At 60.2% G+C, this 12,406-nt stretch overlaps 2 protein-coding genes across 2 annotated transcripts; one reads left to right on the top strand and one right to left on the bottom strand.

The window, feature by feature from the left end:
• Window positions 1-113: 113 nt before the first annotated feature.
• BTBD17 (BTB domain containing 17) lies at window positions 114-4,556 on the bottom strand. Its single transcript, XM_032870707.1, has 3 exons — window positions 4,419-4,556; window positions 2,780-3,056; window positions 114-1,222 (listed from the first exon to the last, which is right to left on the bottom strand). Exons 1-3 carry the CDS (start codon window positions 4,501-4,503, stop codon window positions 148-150), a joined length of 1,437 nt encoding a protein of 478 aa, XP_032726598.1. The 5' UTR covers window positions 4,504-4,556; the 3' UTR covers window positions 114-147.
• Window positions 4,557-9,326: 4,770 nt separating this feature from the next.
• Window positions 9,327-12,136, top strand: GPR142 (G protein-coupled receptor 142). Its single transcript, XM_032870708.1, is given in 4 exon segments — window positions 9,327-9,350; window positions 9,353-9,422; window positions 10,274-10,432; window positions 11,057-12,136. Coding segments are annotated over 4 exon segments (1,125 nt in total). The 3' UTR covers window positions 11,929-12,136.
• Window positions 12,137-12,406: the final 270 nt, after the last annotated feature.

Raw genomic sequence — 12,406 nt, 5'->3', positions numbered from 1 at the left:
CTCCAAGACCACCAGCACCTGGCCACCCGCGGGGGTCCAGGGTTGCACCTCCATTCATCACACACACACACACCCCAGACCCCGGGGCGGAGGCACCAACGCCAGGTCTCTGTTTCCCACTCCCGCGGGGTGCCCGCCCGCGCTTGGCTACTTGGGGGTCCGGATGAGGGTGTGGTAGACGGGCTTGACGATGAGGTGCAGGTGCAGGGCGTTCTCCACCAGGTACTCCGAGTTGCGCCGCTGCAGGTCCGCCTGCGCCAGGAAGTCGCCCGCCTCCTCGCTGCTCTGGTGGAAGCTGTAGGCGTGGCGGACCAGCAGGCGGCCGTGCTGCCGCGCCCCTACCAGCACCGTCTTCTGGAAGCTCACGCCCGCCGCGTCGCCACCGCTGCTGGCCGGCGTGACCACCAGGCGTGGCCGTCCATCCTCAGGGCGCGCGGCGGGCAGCGCGGTGCCCGCCGTGTCCGCGTAGACGGGCCGCAGGCTGACGGGCAGCCAGCGCGGGGAGAAGAGCACGTTCCACGTGACCCGGCGGCCCGCGTCGTGGCCGCTGGGGCCCAGCTGCGTCTGGAAGCTGGTGCTGCGGTCGTCGCGGGCCGGGTTGTTGATGACCCACGGGGCGCCCCAGGCGGGCGCGAGGTAGTTGCGGGGAAGGAAGGCACTGCCGTTGACGTCGAAGAACTTGGCGAAGTGCAGCGGCGAGGCGGCGTGGAACTGGTAGGCCTGCAGCAGCAGGTCGGCCACCGCCTCGCCGTGGCGCGCCAGGGCGGCTGAGCGCGCCTGCAGCTGGAACAGCTGCGCCGGGGGGATCATGGGGTAGCGGATGGCCCGCAGCGCGCGCTCGGCCACGGCGGGGGACGGCCGCGTGCGGCCCAGCCACGCCTCGAGCGCGTGGAACAGCTCCAGCTCGTCCTGCAGCACCAGGTCCGAGCGCGGCAGGAGCTGCGCCAGGAGCTCGGGGCTCACGGCGCCCCACTCGGCGCTCGCCGCCACCGCTGACAGGTTCCAGGCCAGGAACTGCAGGCAGCTCTGGCGCAGGGCCTCATCCCCGGTGCTCACCGCGTAGTGGTACCAGCCCACCGCTGGGCCCGCGCCGCCCGCCAGGTGCGCGCGCATGTAGTCGGCCACGCCGCGCTGCAGGGAGGCCACGCCGTACTTGGTGGCCAGCCTGTGCAGGGGAATGGCCTGGGCCAGCAGCACCGTCAGCTCCCCGCAGTAGAGGTACCTGCGGGAGGGGCGCGCAGAGATGGGGCGGGGTCAGCTGTGCCAGCCCCCCCCCCCAACACACACACACACACAACCCAGAGGGGACCAGGCCTTGGGTGGAGAGCACTATGGTTGGGGATGCATGCGGAGCAGTGGGCCCTGAGGCTTCCTGTCTTCGTCTCAGGGACCGTTTCTCGTGCTCACTGGAAACAGCATGTTACTGAGCATCTACTAGAATCGGAGCTTTGGGCTGCCAGATGAAGGAGGCTCCTGCCCTCCTGGGATTTACAACCCAGGCTCAGATCCGTACCCTACTTGCAAGTGGGCAAGTTGTTTAACTTCACCGAAGCTTATGCTAATCATCTGGGAAAGGGGGTAACAGGGTCACTGTGACAGGTGGGGGAGGATGAACTGATCTCGCCATGAAGCAGGCCATCGACACAGGGTAATTCCCTCCACGTCCTCCTCTTCTCCAGCTCATCTTTCTCACTGGATCTTGTCCGTTGTGGGTTTTGCTCACTCACTGCCCGTCCCCATCTGCTCCCATCCCTGCACTCACGCTTCCTGCCAGGCCCCCACAGGCACACGCTCCCTGGGGGTGTGCCAAGAGCGGCCCATAGCAGCACCAACACCCACGTCTCCCCTTGCCCCAGCATTTTAGCCCCACTATTTGCCTCTGGCAATAAGAGATGGTTCTCAGCCTCTCTTAGAGTGGGCATGGCCATGTGACTAAATTCTAACCATCTGATGTCAGCAGAGGCACCCCGTGGGGTTGAGGGAAGGCTACTTGCATAGATCTGACTAGTGGGGAGAAGACCCCGTGCTCTTCTGTGTTAACCCTCATCCTACAGCCTGGAATTCTGAAGCCATCTCGTCTATACCATTAAAACACGGGCACCTGGGTGGCTCAGCTAGTTAAGCGTCTGCCCGGGGCTCAGGTCACAACCCCAGGGTCTGGGGATGGAGCCCATGTCCGGCTCCCTGCTCAGCGGGGATCCTGCTTCTCTCTCTGCCCCTCCCTCCTGCTCTGCTCCCTCTCTCTCAAATAAATACATAAAAATATTTAGTAAATGAATAAACCATCAAAACAGGGCTCCTTTCTCTGACGATAGTGTGAATGGCGCCCCTTGTGCAGCCCACCGGCTGGGAGCAGGGGATGAGAGAGACAGAGCTGCTTTACCCCCACCCGGCCCTGAGGTTCAGAATCCTGGCCAGACACGAAAGCCACATGGAGGCATTAAAATAAAAAATTAATCATTAACTAATTAAAAAACCAAATCACTGCAGGGCCCAACCCCAGACCTGATGCCAATGATGCAGAACGGGGTCCGGGAATCTGCATTTTTGAAAAGCGCTTAAGCCCAGATTTGGAAACAGATCTGAGAGCATCAAAGGCCCCAGGGCTCGCAGGCGAGGGCAGGGAGTCCCGCTGCGTCTCAGGAGAAGGCAGCGGGAGGAGGGATGGTTATAAGGTCGTGGGTCCGTCATCCTGATGAGGTCGGGGGGATGGACATGATGTGAGCGGAGAAGCCAGGGTCTCAGAAAGGCAGGAAGGCTCCCCCGCACTCCTGCCCACCTGATGAACTTGTCGAAGACGGCGGCACAGTCCCGGGGCTCCTGGAGCACCAGCTCACTCTGGTTGCTCAGCAGCTCCCGGAACAGCTCGCTGTGCAGGCCCAGCAGCAGGCGGTGCGTGTGGAAGACCCGGACCTCATCGGTGCCCGCCGCCTGCACCCGCAGGACCACGTCGCTGGCGTTGCCCTGCCGTAGCAGCTCCTGCAGGCGCTGGAGGAGCGTCTGGGAGTGGTTGATGGAGGTGCCCGTGGACTCGCCGCCCACGTCGGCTCTCTGAGCTGCAGCAGGAAGGGATATGGCCCGGCTGAGGAGGGCCCTGGGTTGGGGGTGCCAGCCAGGGGTGCGGAGGGACCAGCAGGAGATGCGCGTACTCGGGCGCAGGCCCGGGGAGGCCGCGTGCCTGCCTGTCTGTGCCCGTGGGGCACGCGGAGGTGTGCATGTGTGCACAAGCTCTTCCCAGGTGGGGAAGCTTGTCAGCCTGACCCTGAGCAGCCCCCCGAGAGGATGCTCTTGTAAGGGGAGTAGCTTCCTGGCGAGAAGAGATCGTGAAGCAGTGTGGGACAGAATGCCCAGAACTGGTGTCCATGATGCCGCGGCACCAGGCGAGGGCTGTGGCCCCCGTTCCTCTCACCTCCCGAGAACAGCACCCACCAGCTCCTTTGATGGGCATCAAGTGCACAGATAAGCACCCTAGTTTGGGATCATGATGAATAAGGGATGTGATAGGACAGGGCTACTTGAGGGACAGAAATCAGGGATGGCTCCCTGAGAAAGTGACAGGAAAGAGCCAGCCAGAGGACAGGAGCCAGCCCTGTACAGGCCCTTGAAAAGGATGGGTTGGAGGTGCTGAGGCATTGAGAAGGCTGGGGGGGGGCGCAGAGCACTGAGTGAGGGTGGGGGCGAGGCAGAGGGGGAAAGGAGGCTGCAGGCAGGAGGGGAAGCTTCTTCCAGGCCCAGCTGCCCTCCTGGGTCCTGACCTCTGAGACTGAAGTCCACTGGCAGCAGGGGGCGGGCAGGGGACCAGAGAAAACACCGAGGGTGAGCTGGTGCTGGAAGGGGCCTCCCAGGGCACCTGTGTGTCGAGACTGGGCCCTTCTGTTGTGTTTCTAGGGACGCCGTGAGGGTCAGATGGGGACATGTGCTCCGTTACAGAAAACTCGGGGACAGAAAAGGCTGCCAGCAGCTTCCCCAAACAGAGAACAGTGTGAGGAACCTCAGAGGGAGATAAGGTGGGTGTCTGACAGCAGCCGTGAGCACCTGTCCCAACACACACGCGCGTGCACGCACACACGCCCATGTGGAAGAGCCCAGCATCCATGTGTAAGAGACAGGGAGACGGAGGGAGATGGGGAAGGTCGGAGGTGGGTGGGCCGCTAATTTCCCAGCTCTGCCTCCCCCAGCTGTCACTTGACCGCATTCCTCCTGGCCGCCTGGGCCCCGCTGTCCGCTGCCCGGGACAATGGACGCTAGAAAGGTCTTCTTGTCTGCAAGAGCCAGGCCTGCCTCCCAGCCCTTCTTCCCTCTGAGGCAGGCGTGGAGCTGGGCACCGCCCCCTCCCGGCCTGGTGCAGCTAGGGCCTAAGGGACCTGCCTCTCTTCCCGGCCCTCCCCACCACCCCCCACCACCCACTGCCCACTCACCTGCTCGAGTGGCCAGACCCACCAAGGTCAGGATGGCCCAGAAGCTGGCCCAGGACCCAGGCTTGGCAGAGCCCAGGCGAAGCATCTTTGTGCCCCGCCCCTGAGCTCCCTGGAAAGACAGTGAAGCCCAGACCACGGGTGCTCACATCCCTCCTCCTTATATAGGGTTCAGCACAAGGGGATGGTACCCCCCTTCCCGACCAGCTTCCCTCCCCCCACCCAGTCTCTGCTGAGGATTGGTGGAAACTGGCCCCAGCTGTTGCCCAGGCAACCACTTAAGCCAGAGAGTGGCAGCCTGGGGCTATTGTGCTGCCACGGGCCCCCGAGGGGGACAGATCCGGCACCCTCCCCCACGTCTTCCACCACCCAGCAGAGCAAGTCATTTCTCTCCTGGGAGGCTTTAGGCTCTCCACAGGGCCGGCCGGGGGCTCTAGCACCTCTGGCAGCTGCTAGCCTGGAGGGTCCCCAGTCCCCTCCCCAACCCCCAGGCGCGGTCTCGTCCTGGCACAAAGTTCTCTTGTCAGCATCTTGGCTAAAGTGCCACGGCCAGCAGGCTGCAGAGGAAGGGCCTGGAAGAGGAGAGGGAAGCAGCGGCTCAGGCCCCCATCCCTCCCCTTCTTGCATTTTTGGGCTGGGTTAGCTCCGCAGAGAGCAGGGCGAGGGTCTTGAATAGGGGCTCATGGGATCACCGCGTCACTTTTGTGTTCCTTGTCAAAGCCTGTTCCTGGCCTGCTCGGGAGGGTGATGGGCCTTTAGAGAGGTCCCCTGGGGACTGTGACCATCATCCCTCAGGATCAAGGTGAACCAAGATGGCAGGGCTGAGCCCAGAGCAGGGATCCACTGCGCCGCGCCCCTTTGCATGTGAGGCCCTCTGCCCAGAGCAGGGCTGGCCCCCTTGCAAGAGGCCGGCCCTCAGCAGACAGCCCACCCCCCTGCCCAAGTGGCACAAATCTGGGCTCGGGGACTAAAGAGGCTGAGGTGGGCACCTGGCTTCCCTGTCACTTTCTTCAACTCGCTTTTCTGAGGGCCTCAGTCTCTAGGCATACCTCTCAGAAGGCTTCTTTTACCAGCTTCTAACTTCCAGATGTAATGTTTCCCTTCCCAGAGTCTCAGGGAGACGCATAGCAGAGCTGGCATCCCACCCCAACTGTAGGAGAAATCGAGGCAGATAGCTAGGTCACTGTCTTGGTTAGGTCCGTGCAGAGGAGTGCTCTTCTAAATCCAAAGGAATAGAGAGAGGAGGGCAGGGGTCTAGAGGAGTGGGTGGGTCCGTGTGCTCTGTTGAGGCCTCACCTTTTGGGGGAGCAAGTGGGGCCTCGCCCAGGTCTTCCTGGGACTGACTCCTTTAAGCTGGATGGATGGACCAATGGATGGAGAGATCCAGCTCAGTTTCCCCGGAGGCAGGGAGGGGGGGGTCCTTGACGGGATGGAGCCTGCCCTCCCACGCTCTCTGTGTCCCAGACACCAGCTCCATGCATTGATTTCTGCTCCCCGCTGACACAGAGACACCGACAGCTCCACCCCCTCTCCAGAGCTGCAGAGAGAGCAAGAACTGGGTCTGGCACCTGCCTCATCCGGGTTGGCAGAGATGGAATTCTCCAGCCCAGCGGAAACCCCTCCCGGCTGCCCTGACCTTCACGCCTGGCTCCCCTCGTCCAGATCCACCATCCCTTGGCTGCCTGCCTGCCCTTCCCATGGAGTGTACCACCTCCCCAGCCCAGCCCAGCAAGACATAGCCTCAGTGTGATGGGGCTCCGGGCACCCAAGAGCTCCCCTGTTCCCAAGTGCAGTGTTTTTTGGGAGGAGCATTATCTGATGATAAGGAGACGTTGGTAAAAGAACCCACTACCCAGGAAGCCAGCTTTCGGTAAACTCTTCTTGACTCCAGCCTCCTTGGGGCTGCATCTGCCTTTCCAGAAGGTGTAGTCCACCTGTGTTGGACTCTCCCATGAACTCTTCTCTACTTAGAGGCGGGGACACCTGTATTTTCTAAGCACACTGGGTGATTGTCATGTGCGCATAAGCTAAGATTTACCTCCGGATTTAGATGGATGCCACTCCTAGGGTGCAGGGATCAGGAGCCCCCAGATTACCAAGAAGACTCAGAAGGGTCACCTCTGACCCCCCCAATCTCTGAGGGGCCCCACCTCCTACGATTGTGAACTTTGTTGTTCCTGAACCTCCTCTAACAGTTTAGAAACTGACTTTCCAGAAATAGGCATTCTCTGTTCTTGGTTTCCTTTTTTTTTTTCTTTCAAGATTTTATTTATTTTTTTATTTGTCAGAGAGAGAGAGAGAGCACAAGCAGGCAAAGTGGCCAGCAGAGGCAGAGAGAGAATCAGGCTCCCCACTGAGCAAAGAGCCTAATGCAGGACTTGATCCCAGGATCCTGGGATCATGACCTGAGCCAAAGGCAGCAGCTTGACTGACTGAGCCACCCAGGCATCCCACATTCTTGGTGTCTTAGTCTGAGAGTCGTTGGAGTGTGTGCCTGCGTGCTTGTGTGCCTGCGTGCTTGTGTGTGCGCGCGCGCATGTGTGTGCGTGTGGGTCATGTGTGAGAATCTTGGAGCAGGAGAGAGAAAGGAGGGAATTTGCCCCGCACAGCCATAGAGACAGAAGATCTGAGAACTCTGTTTGACTTTGCCCTGTGGACCTGGAAGCTCCATTATTCCTTGAGAGCAAGTCTGATGAGCTCCCAAGCTACAACAGTTCCCAGAAAGGAGTGCTGCTTCCTGCCTGAGACAAAGAGTGTTTATAACCTAAGTGACTTGTCTGAGATCTCACGGCAGCCGGGATTCAAATGCCACTTTTCTGCTTGACTTTTCTTCCTGTGACTCTACACTGGGTTCCTACATGGGAAGCTATTTCAGACAGATATGATCCCCAGTGGGCAAGGAATCTCTAGTACTGTAAAAGCCACTGAAAATTCTGGCAAACTTGGGACAAGATGAAAGTTTTCTGTATCTACAAGAATGGATGATGAGACGCTGGATGGAGGGTAGTACGCGCCCCAGAGCGGTGGGCCCCAGACCTGCCCTACCTAGAGTGTGGACTGCCTTAGACCTGTAACATCTCCCTTCCTGAGCTAGGGAAGTGCCCTCAGACACTTAGATTGGGGAACAGGGGATCCTGAGCTTAGGTTCCTGGCCTGTGTACTCAGCGGGGCACACTAATAATAAACCAGAAGGAATCTATCCCTAATAAATTCCCTGAAGTAAGTCACAGGCCACCGGAAGCTTCCGGTGTGTGTCGTTATAGTGGCAGATTTACTCTCCTCCCCAACACCCTCTACCGTGATATTCCCCATCACCCCCCCACCACCGACAGCAATGCTTCTCCCTGAGTGCTCTGTCTGACCCACATCCTCTTCTTCTCTAAAGCCCGAGCTCCCAATGGCCTCTTCCTGCCTGCACACCAGTTCTCCCAGGGAAGGTTGCAGGAGGCGGGGACAAGTGAACCGCTCCAGACGGGGGTGGGGAACACACCTGAGTTCACTTCCCATCGCCACTTGGTGGCTCGGAGGCCCCTAAGCCTAGTTGCTGAACTTCTCTGAGCCTCCATCCCCTCTTGTGTGAAATAGAGGTCACCAGAGTTAGCTTGGGGGATGACAAGTGTAGGAGCTAGAGTAAGTGCTCAGGAAATGTTGCCAGAGCTCCACATACACCCTTGGTCTTTTCAACTTGACTGTAAGAGGCTCCTCCTCGACCCATGGCCTCGAGGTGGTGGCCCAGGGAATTATTTGTGCTTCTTGCATTCTCTGGGGCTGGGGTCCCGGACAGGGCCTGGGGATCAGAGTGGGTCGTAGCTGTTCTGGGCTTGCCCCGCCCGCCACCCTGACTGAGGACTTAGCCAAAGTCGGTGCTCTCTGGGGGCCTGCAGTGTCAGAACATGGCCACCAGGGGGCAGCAAGTCCTCTGTGCTAGCCCAGGGTGGGTGTGAAGAGGGGGGCGCAGGTGAGGCTCCAGGTAGCCCCAGCCCCAGAGGTGGGCTCTATCTGAGCGAGCCCAGAGGCCAGCCTACTACATTCCCGGAGATGGGCACGGGAAGTGATTCCAGACTGGACCTCAGATGTCCTCCGGAGTCAGGCCACACATTTGTCCCGGGTGCCCACTGTGGGCTGCACGGGTCACCTCCCCGAGGGAGTGGGGGAAGCGAGTGGGCACAGATTCCAGGCTCTCCAGAGCGCTCCCTGCACCTGCTGCTGTTTACTTGCCGGTGACTAATATTCCTGGGGGGATGGTCCATTCCACCAAGGCTAAGAAAACAACCGCTCGTGGGGGCCACTGGGTCTTAGACTCCCAGAGCTGCTGGTAGCCTGGCCAGGCTTCTCCCAGAGGTGGCTGCCACCACTGCAATGGCTTCAAGCCACCCTTCCAGGCCCAAAGGCCCCAGAGAGCCTCCTCCTCGTTCCACTGCCTGCTGTGGCTACAGAGCTGACTCCTTCAGACCTAGCCTATGGGGCCTCTCTCCAGATCTGAGCCCTGCCCATGGCGGCCTCACCCCTGCTCTGCACTGGTCCCCCTGCCCCCATGCCCTCCTCTCTTTGATGCCACAGATGGGATCCTTCTGCCTTGTCCGGAAGTCCTCACCCTCAGGATGTCAATGCCGTGGCTGAACCCAGGCTAGTCCCCAGAGTGCCCTGGAACATGAGGCGGCCTCTCCACAGCCCCAGTCCAGCCCCTTCCTCAAGGCCTCCCTCTCAGCCTGACCCCTGCCTGTGCACCCTCTGGGATCCTGCTTTGCTCCAGGCCCAATCCACGGTGGAGGCTCACTCCCCTGAGCCTTGGCCCCACCCTTTCCTTCCTCCTCCTCCCTCCTCCCACCACCCCACCTCTCTGCACTGACCAGCCCAGTCTCAGTGCTGCGGGAAGAATCGTAGGGCAAACCACCCCTTGGAGAGCTGGTGATGCTGGGAGGGAGCTGCGGGGACCCCCCCGGAAAAGCCGCGAGGTGACCTAGGACTCAGGACCCAGGAGCATGACGCTTGAGGGGCAGGAGGCAGGTGAAGTATCCAGAATGAGGTGGGAGGGGAGAGGACAGTGGCAGGCAGGTGAGGAACAGGTGGGGGATCAAGAAGCTTGAAACGGATCACTAATGAGTGGTGGGCGGGGAAACTAGGTTCAGCTGGGGCGGGGAGGGGGTACAACATCGGGGGAGGGCAGGGATGACTGGGGCGGTGGAGGGGGGCCTTCAGCACAAATCTAAACCTGGACTATGAAACCTAAAGACCTAAAGTGTAGGCCGAATGGAGCAAGGACCAGACTATGTGGTCACCTGACTCCTCTAGACTCAGTTTCCCCTTCTGAACACCAGGGCCATCCCAGCTCCAGTAGTGCTCGCCGACAGAGAGGGCTGCTCTTTAGGGAAGAAGGGCAGGAAACCCAGTAATGTCACTCCTTCGAGAGGGGACGGCTGCTGAGTAGAGCCGAGTGGCTGCTGTGAGTCACCGTGGGTGAGAATCACCCAGGCTGCTCACTAAAAACATGGCTGCCCAAGCCCCACTCTGGACCCCAGCTCAGACGGAGGCCCCCTGCCTCCCTGACTGTGCCATCCGGCCTGTTTCAGGGCCCTGAATTCCAGGCAGAAGATGTGCCTCGAGAAACACAATGGAGAAATAGTGCTGTGGCAGCAAAAAATGCCACGGAGGACTTCTTCCCTTTAATGGGGGAGTCAGGTCCCTGAGGGACGGGGTGGGCTGGACCTGGCCATAGGGATGGCTGTTTGCTGGGCCTGACCAGGGGACATGCAGAGAATGGGGGGAATAAAGATCTCGGGGGTAGGGGCAGGCCGGAGAGAGACCTAATGCTCTAACCCGACCCTTCCGCTCTAACCCGACCCTTCCACTCTCCCTAGCTGGCCCACCACGAGCGACCCCGCTGCCCACAGCCAATGGCAGTGGGCCAAGCCAGGAACTGGAAGGCCATTGGCCAGAAATCCCGGATCAGTCCCCTTGTGTGGCTGGTGTCATCCCTGTCATCTACTACAGCACCCTGCTGGGCCTGGGGCTGCCTGGTGAGTGGGAAGCATTGGGGGTGGGCAGAAATGGGGGTCCACCTTCAATGGGTGTCCATCCTCTGTGCTGAACCCTGGGACCCAGAACCTTAGACTCCAGGACACCTTTTGACTTTACAGAGCGATCTGGGTCATTGGGGAACAAAGCCTAGTGGGGAGTAAAAGTGAGGGGCCAGGATTTGGGGTGCTCATGGCTAAAGCCAAGGTGTCACCAGGAGGGACAGCCCTCTCCGTGCCACCTCCCCGCCCCCTGCAGTGGGCACTGTGCTAGGCTAAGTTCATGTAGGACTGCCCTCAGCTTGGTTGAACTCTTCCCCTATGGTCTACTGCTTCCGAGAGCAGCAGAGCTAGGGGACAGGTCGGGAAGTGGAGTCGGGAAAGGACAGATGGTCTCAGCCTTGGGGAATTACCCTCCTTGCCCCCAAGTGAAGACAAAAGTGGATAGATGGACAGGGCATGGCTGACCTGGTTAGCATCCCTGATAAAATGAGCTTTAAGGGTCTAGGAAGAGGAAAAGAGAAGCCAGGGAGAGGAGAGGGACGAGGATAAACCCTTGGAAACATAGTCTAAGCAGCCCTTCTAACCCCTCTGCCCTCTGCCCTCTGTGACCTCTGTCGCCACCAGTCAACCTCCTGACCACAGTGGCCTTGGCCCGGCTGGCCACCAGGACCAGGAAGCCCTCCTACTATTACCTTCTGGCACTCACAGCCTCAGATATCGTCACCCAGGTGGTCATCGTGTTCGTGGGTTTCCTCCTGCAGGGGGCGGTGCTGGCCCGGCAGGTGCCCCAGGCTGTGGTGCGCTCTGCTAACATCCTGGAGTTTGCCGCCAATCATGCCTCAGTCTGGATTGCTGTCCTGCTCACCGTGGACCGCTACAGCGCCCTGTGCCACCCCCTGCAGCACCGGGCCACCTCGTCCCCAGGCCGGACGCGCCGGTCCATCACCACTGTCCTCAGTGTCTCTGTGCTGACCGGCATCCCCTTCTACTGGTGGCTGGACGTGTGGAGGGACGCGGACCCCCCCAGCATGCTGGATGAGGTCCTCAAGTGGGCTCACTGCCTCACGGTCTATTTTATCCCTTGTGGCATCTTTCTGATCACCAACTCGGCCATCATCTGCCGGCTGCGGAGGCGGAGCCCGAGTGGGCAGCGGCCCCGGGTGGGCAAGAGCACAGCCATCCTCCTGGGCGTCACCACACTCTTCGCCCTCCTTTGGGCTCCCCGGATCTTCGTCATGCTCTACCACCTGTATGTGGCCCCTGTCCACCGGGACTGGAGGGTCCACCTGGCCTTGGACGTGGCCAACATGGCGGCCATGCTCAATACCGCGGTCAACTTTGGCCTCTACTGCTTTGTCAGCAAGACTTTCCGGGCCACCGTCCGAGAGGTGTTCCATGACGCCCACCTGCCCTGCACGCTGGGGTCACGGCCGGAGGGCCTGATGGTGGGCCTTGCCTTAAAGCCCCCAGGACTTCCCAAAGGGGCAGGACCATAGAGGCAGGGCCCAGCAGGGCCAGAGCTACTGCTGCCCTTGTGGTGTCCTCGAAAAACTTTATCAACACCCTACTTTGCCACCTGAGGGCGGGGCAGGGAAGGCTCCTTCCTGTGGGGGCGGCTCCCCAGGTGCAGGGGTGTCCAATTTATCCAACTCTCAAATTAGCTGTACCAACAATTTCCACTTCCTGGCACAAGGAGAGGGCTCTTCTAGGCATAGGCTAAGAGTGTCAGCTGCTCTGGACTTTCCTTCATGAGGGACATTTCATGAGGGGCATGTTACGAAGGCCAGATCAACGGGGGCTGGATGAATGAATGAAAGGCAAGATGGACAGGTGGATGGATGGACGGGCGGATGGATGAATGGACAGGCGGATGGATGGATGGACAGGCAGGTGGATGGATGGACAGGCGGATGGATAGGAATCGTTTCCAGCCCCCACCCCACCCCAGCCCTCCAGAGCCTACCTCTCACTCCC

Source organism: Lontra canadensis, unplaced genomic scaffold (assembly GCF_010015895.1).
Source record: "Lontra canadensis isolate GAN:19392208 unplaced genomic scaffold, GSC_riverotter_1.0 scaffold41, whole genome shotgun sequence".
NCBI lineage: Eukaryota > Metazoa > Chordata > Mammalia > Carnivora > Mustelidae > Lontra > Lontra canadensis.
Note: the sequence above shows the minus strand (reverse complement) of the source record. Positions and strands in the feature narration are given on the sequence as shown.

Bases quoted from the DNA above. Each gene is read 5' to 3' on its own strand.
- BTBD17 (XM_032870707.1), bottom strand. From the start codon at position 4,503: ATGCTTCGCCTGGGCTCTGCCAAGCCTGGGTCCTGGGCCAGCTTCTGG. The intron at 3,057-4,418 runs GTGAGTGGGCAG...TTCCTGCTGCAG, and splicing joins GGGTCTGGCCACTCGAGCAG to CTCAGAGAGCCGACGTGGGC. The intron at 1,223-2,779 runs GTGGGCAGGAGT...CCCCTCCCGCAG, and splicing joins GTCTTCGACAAGTTCATCAG to GTACCTCTACTGCGGGGAGC.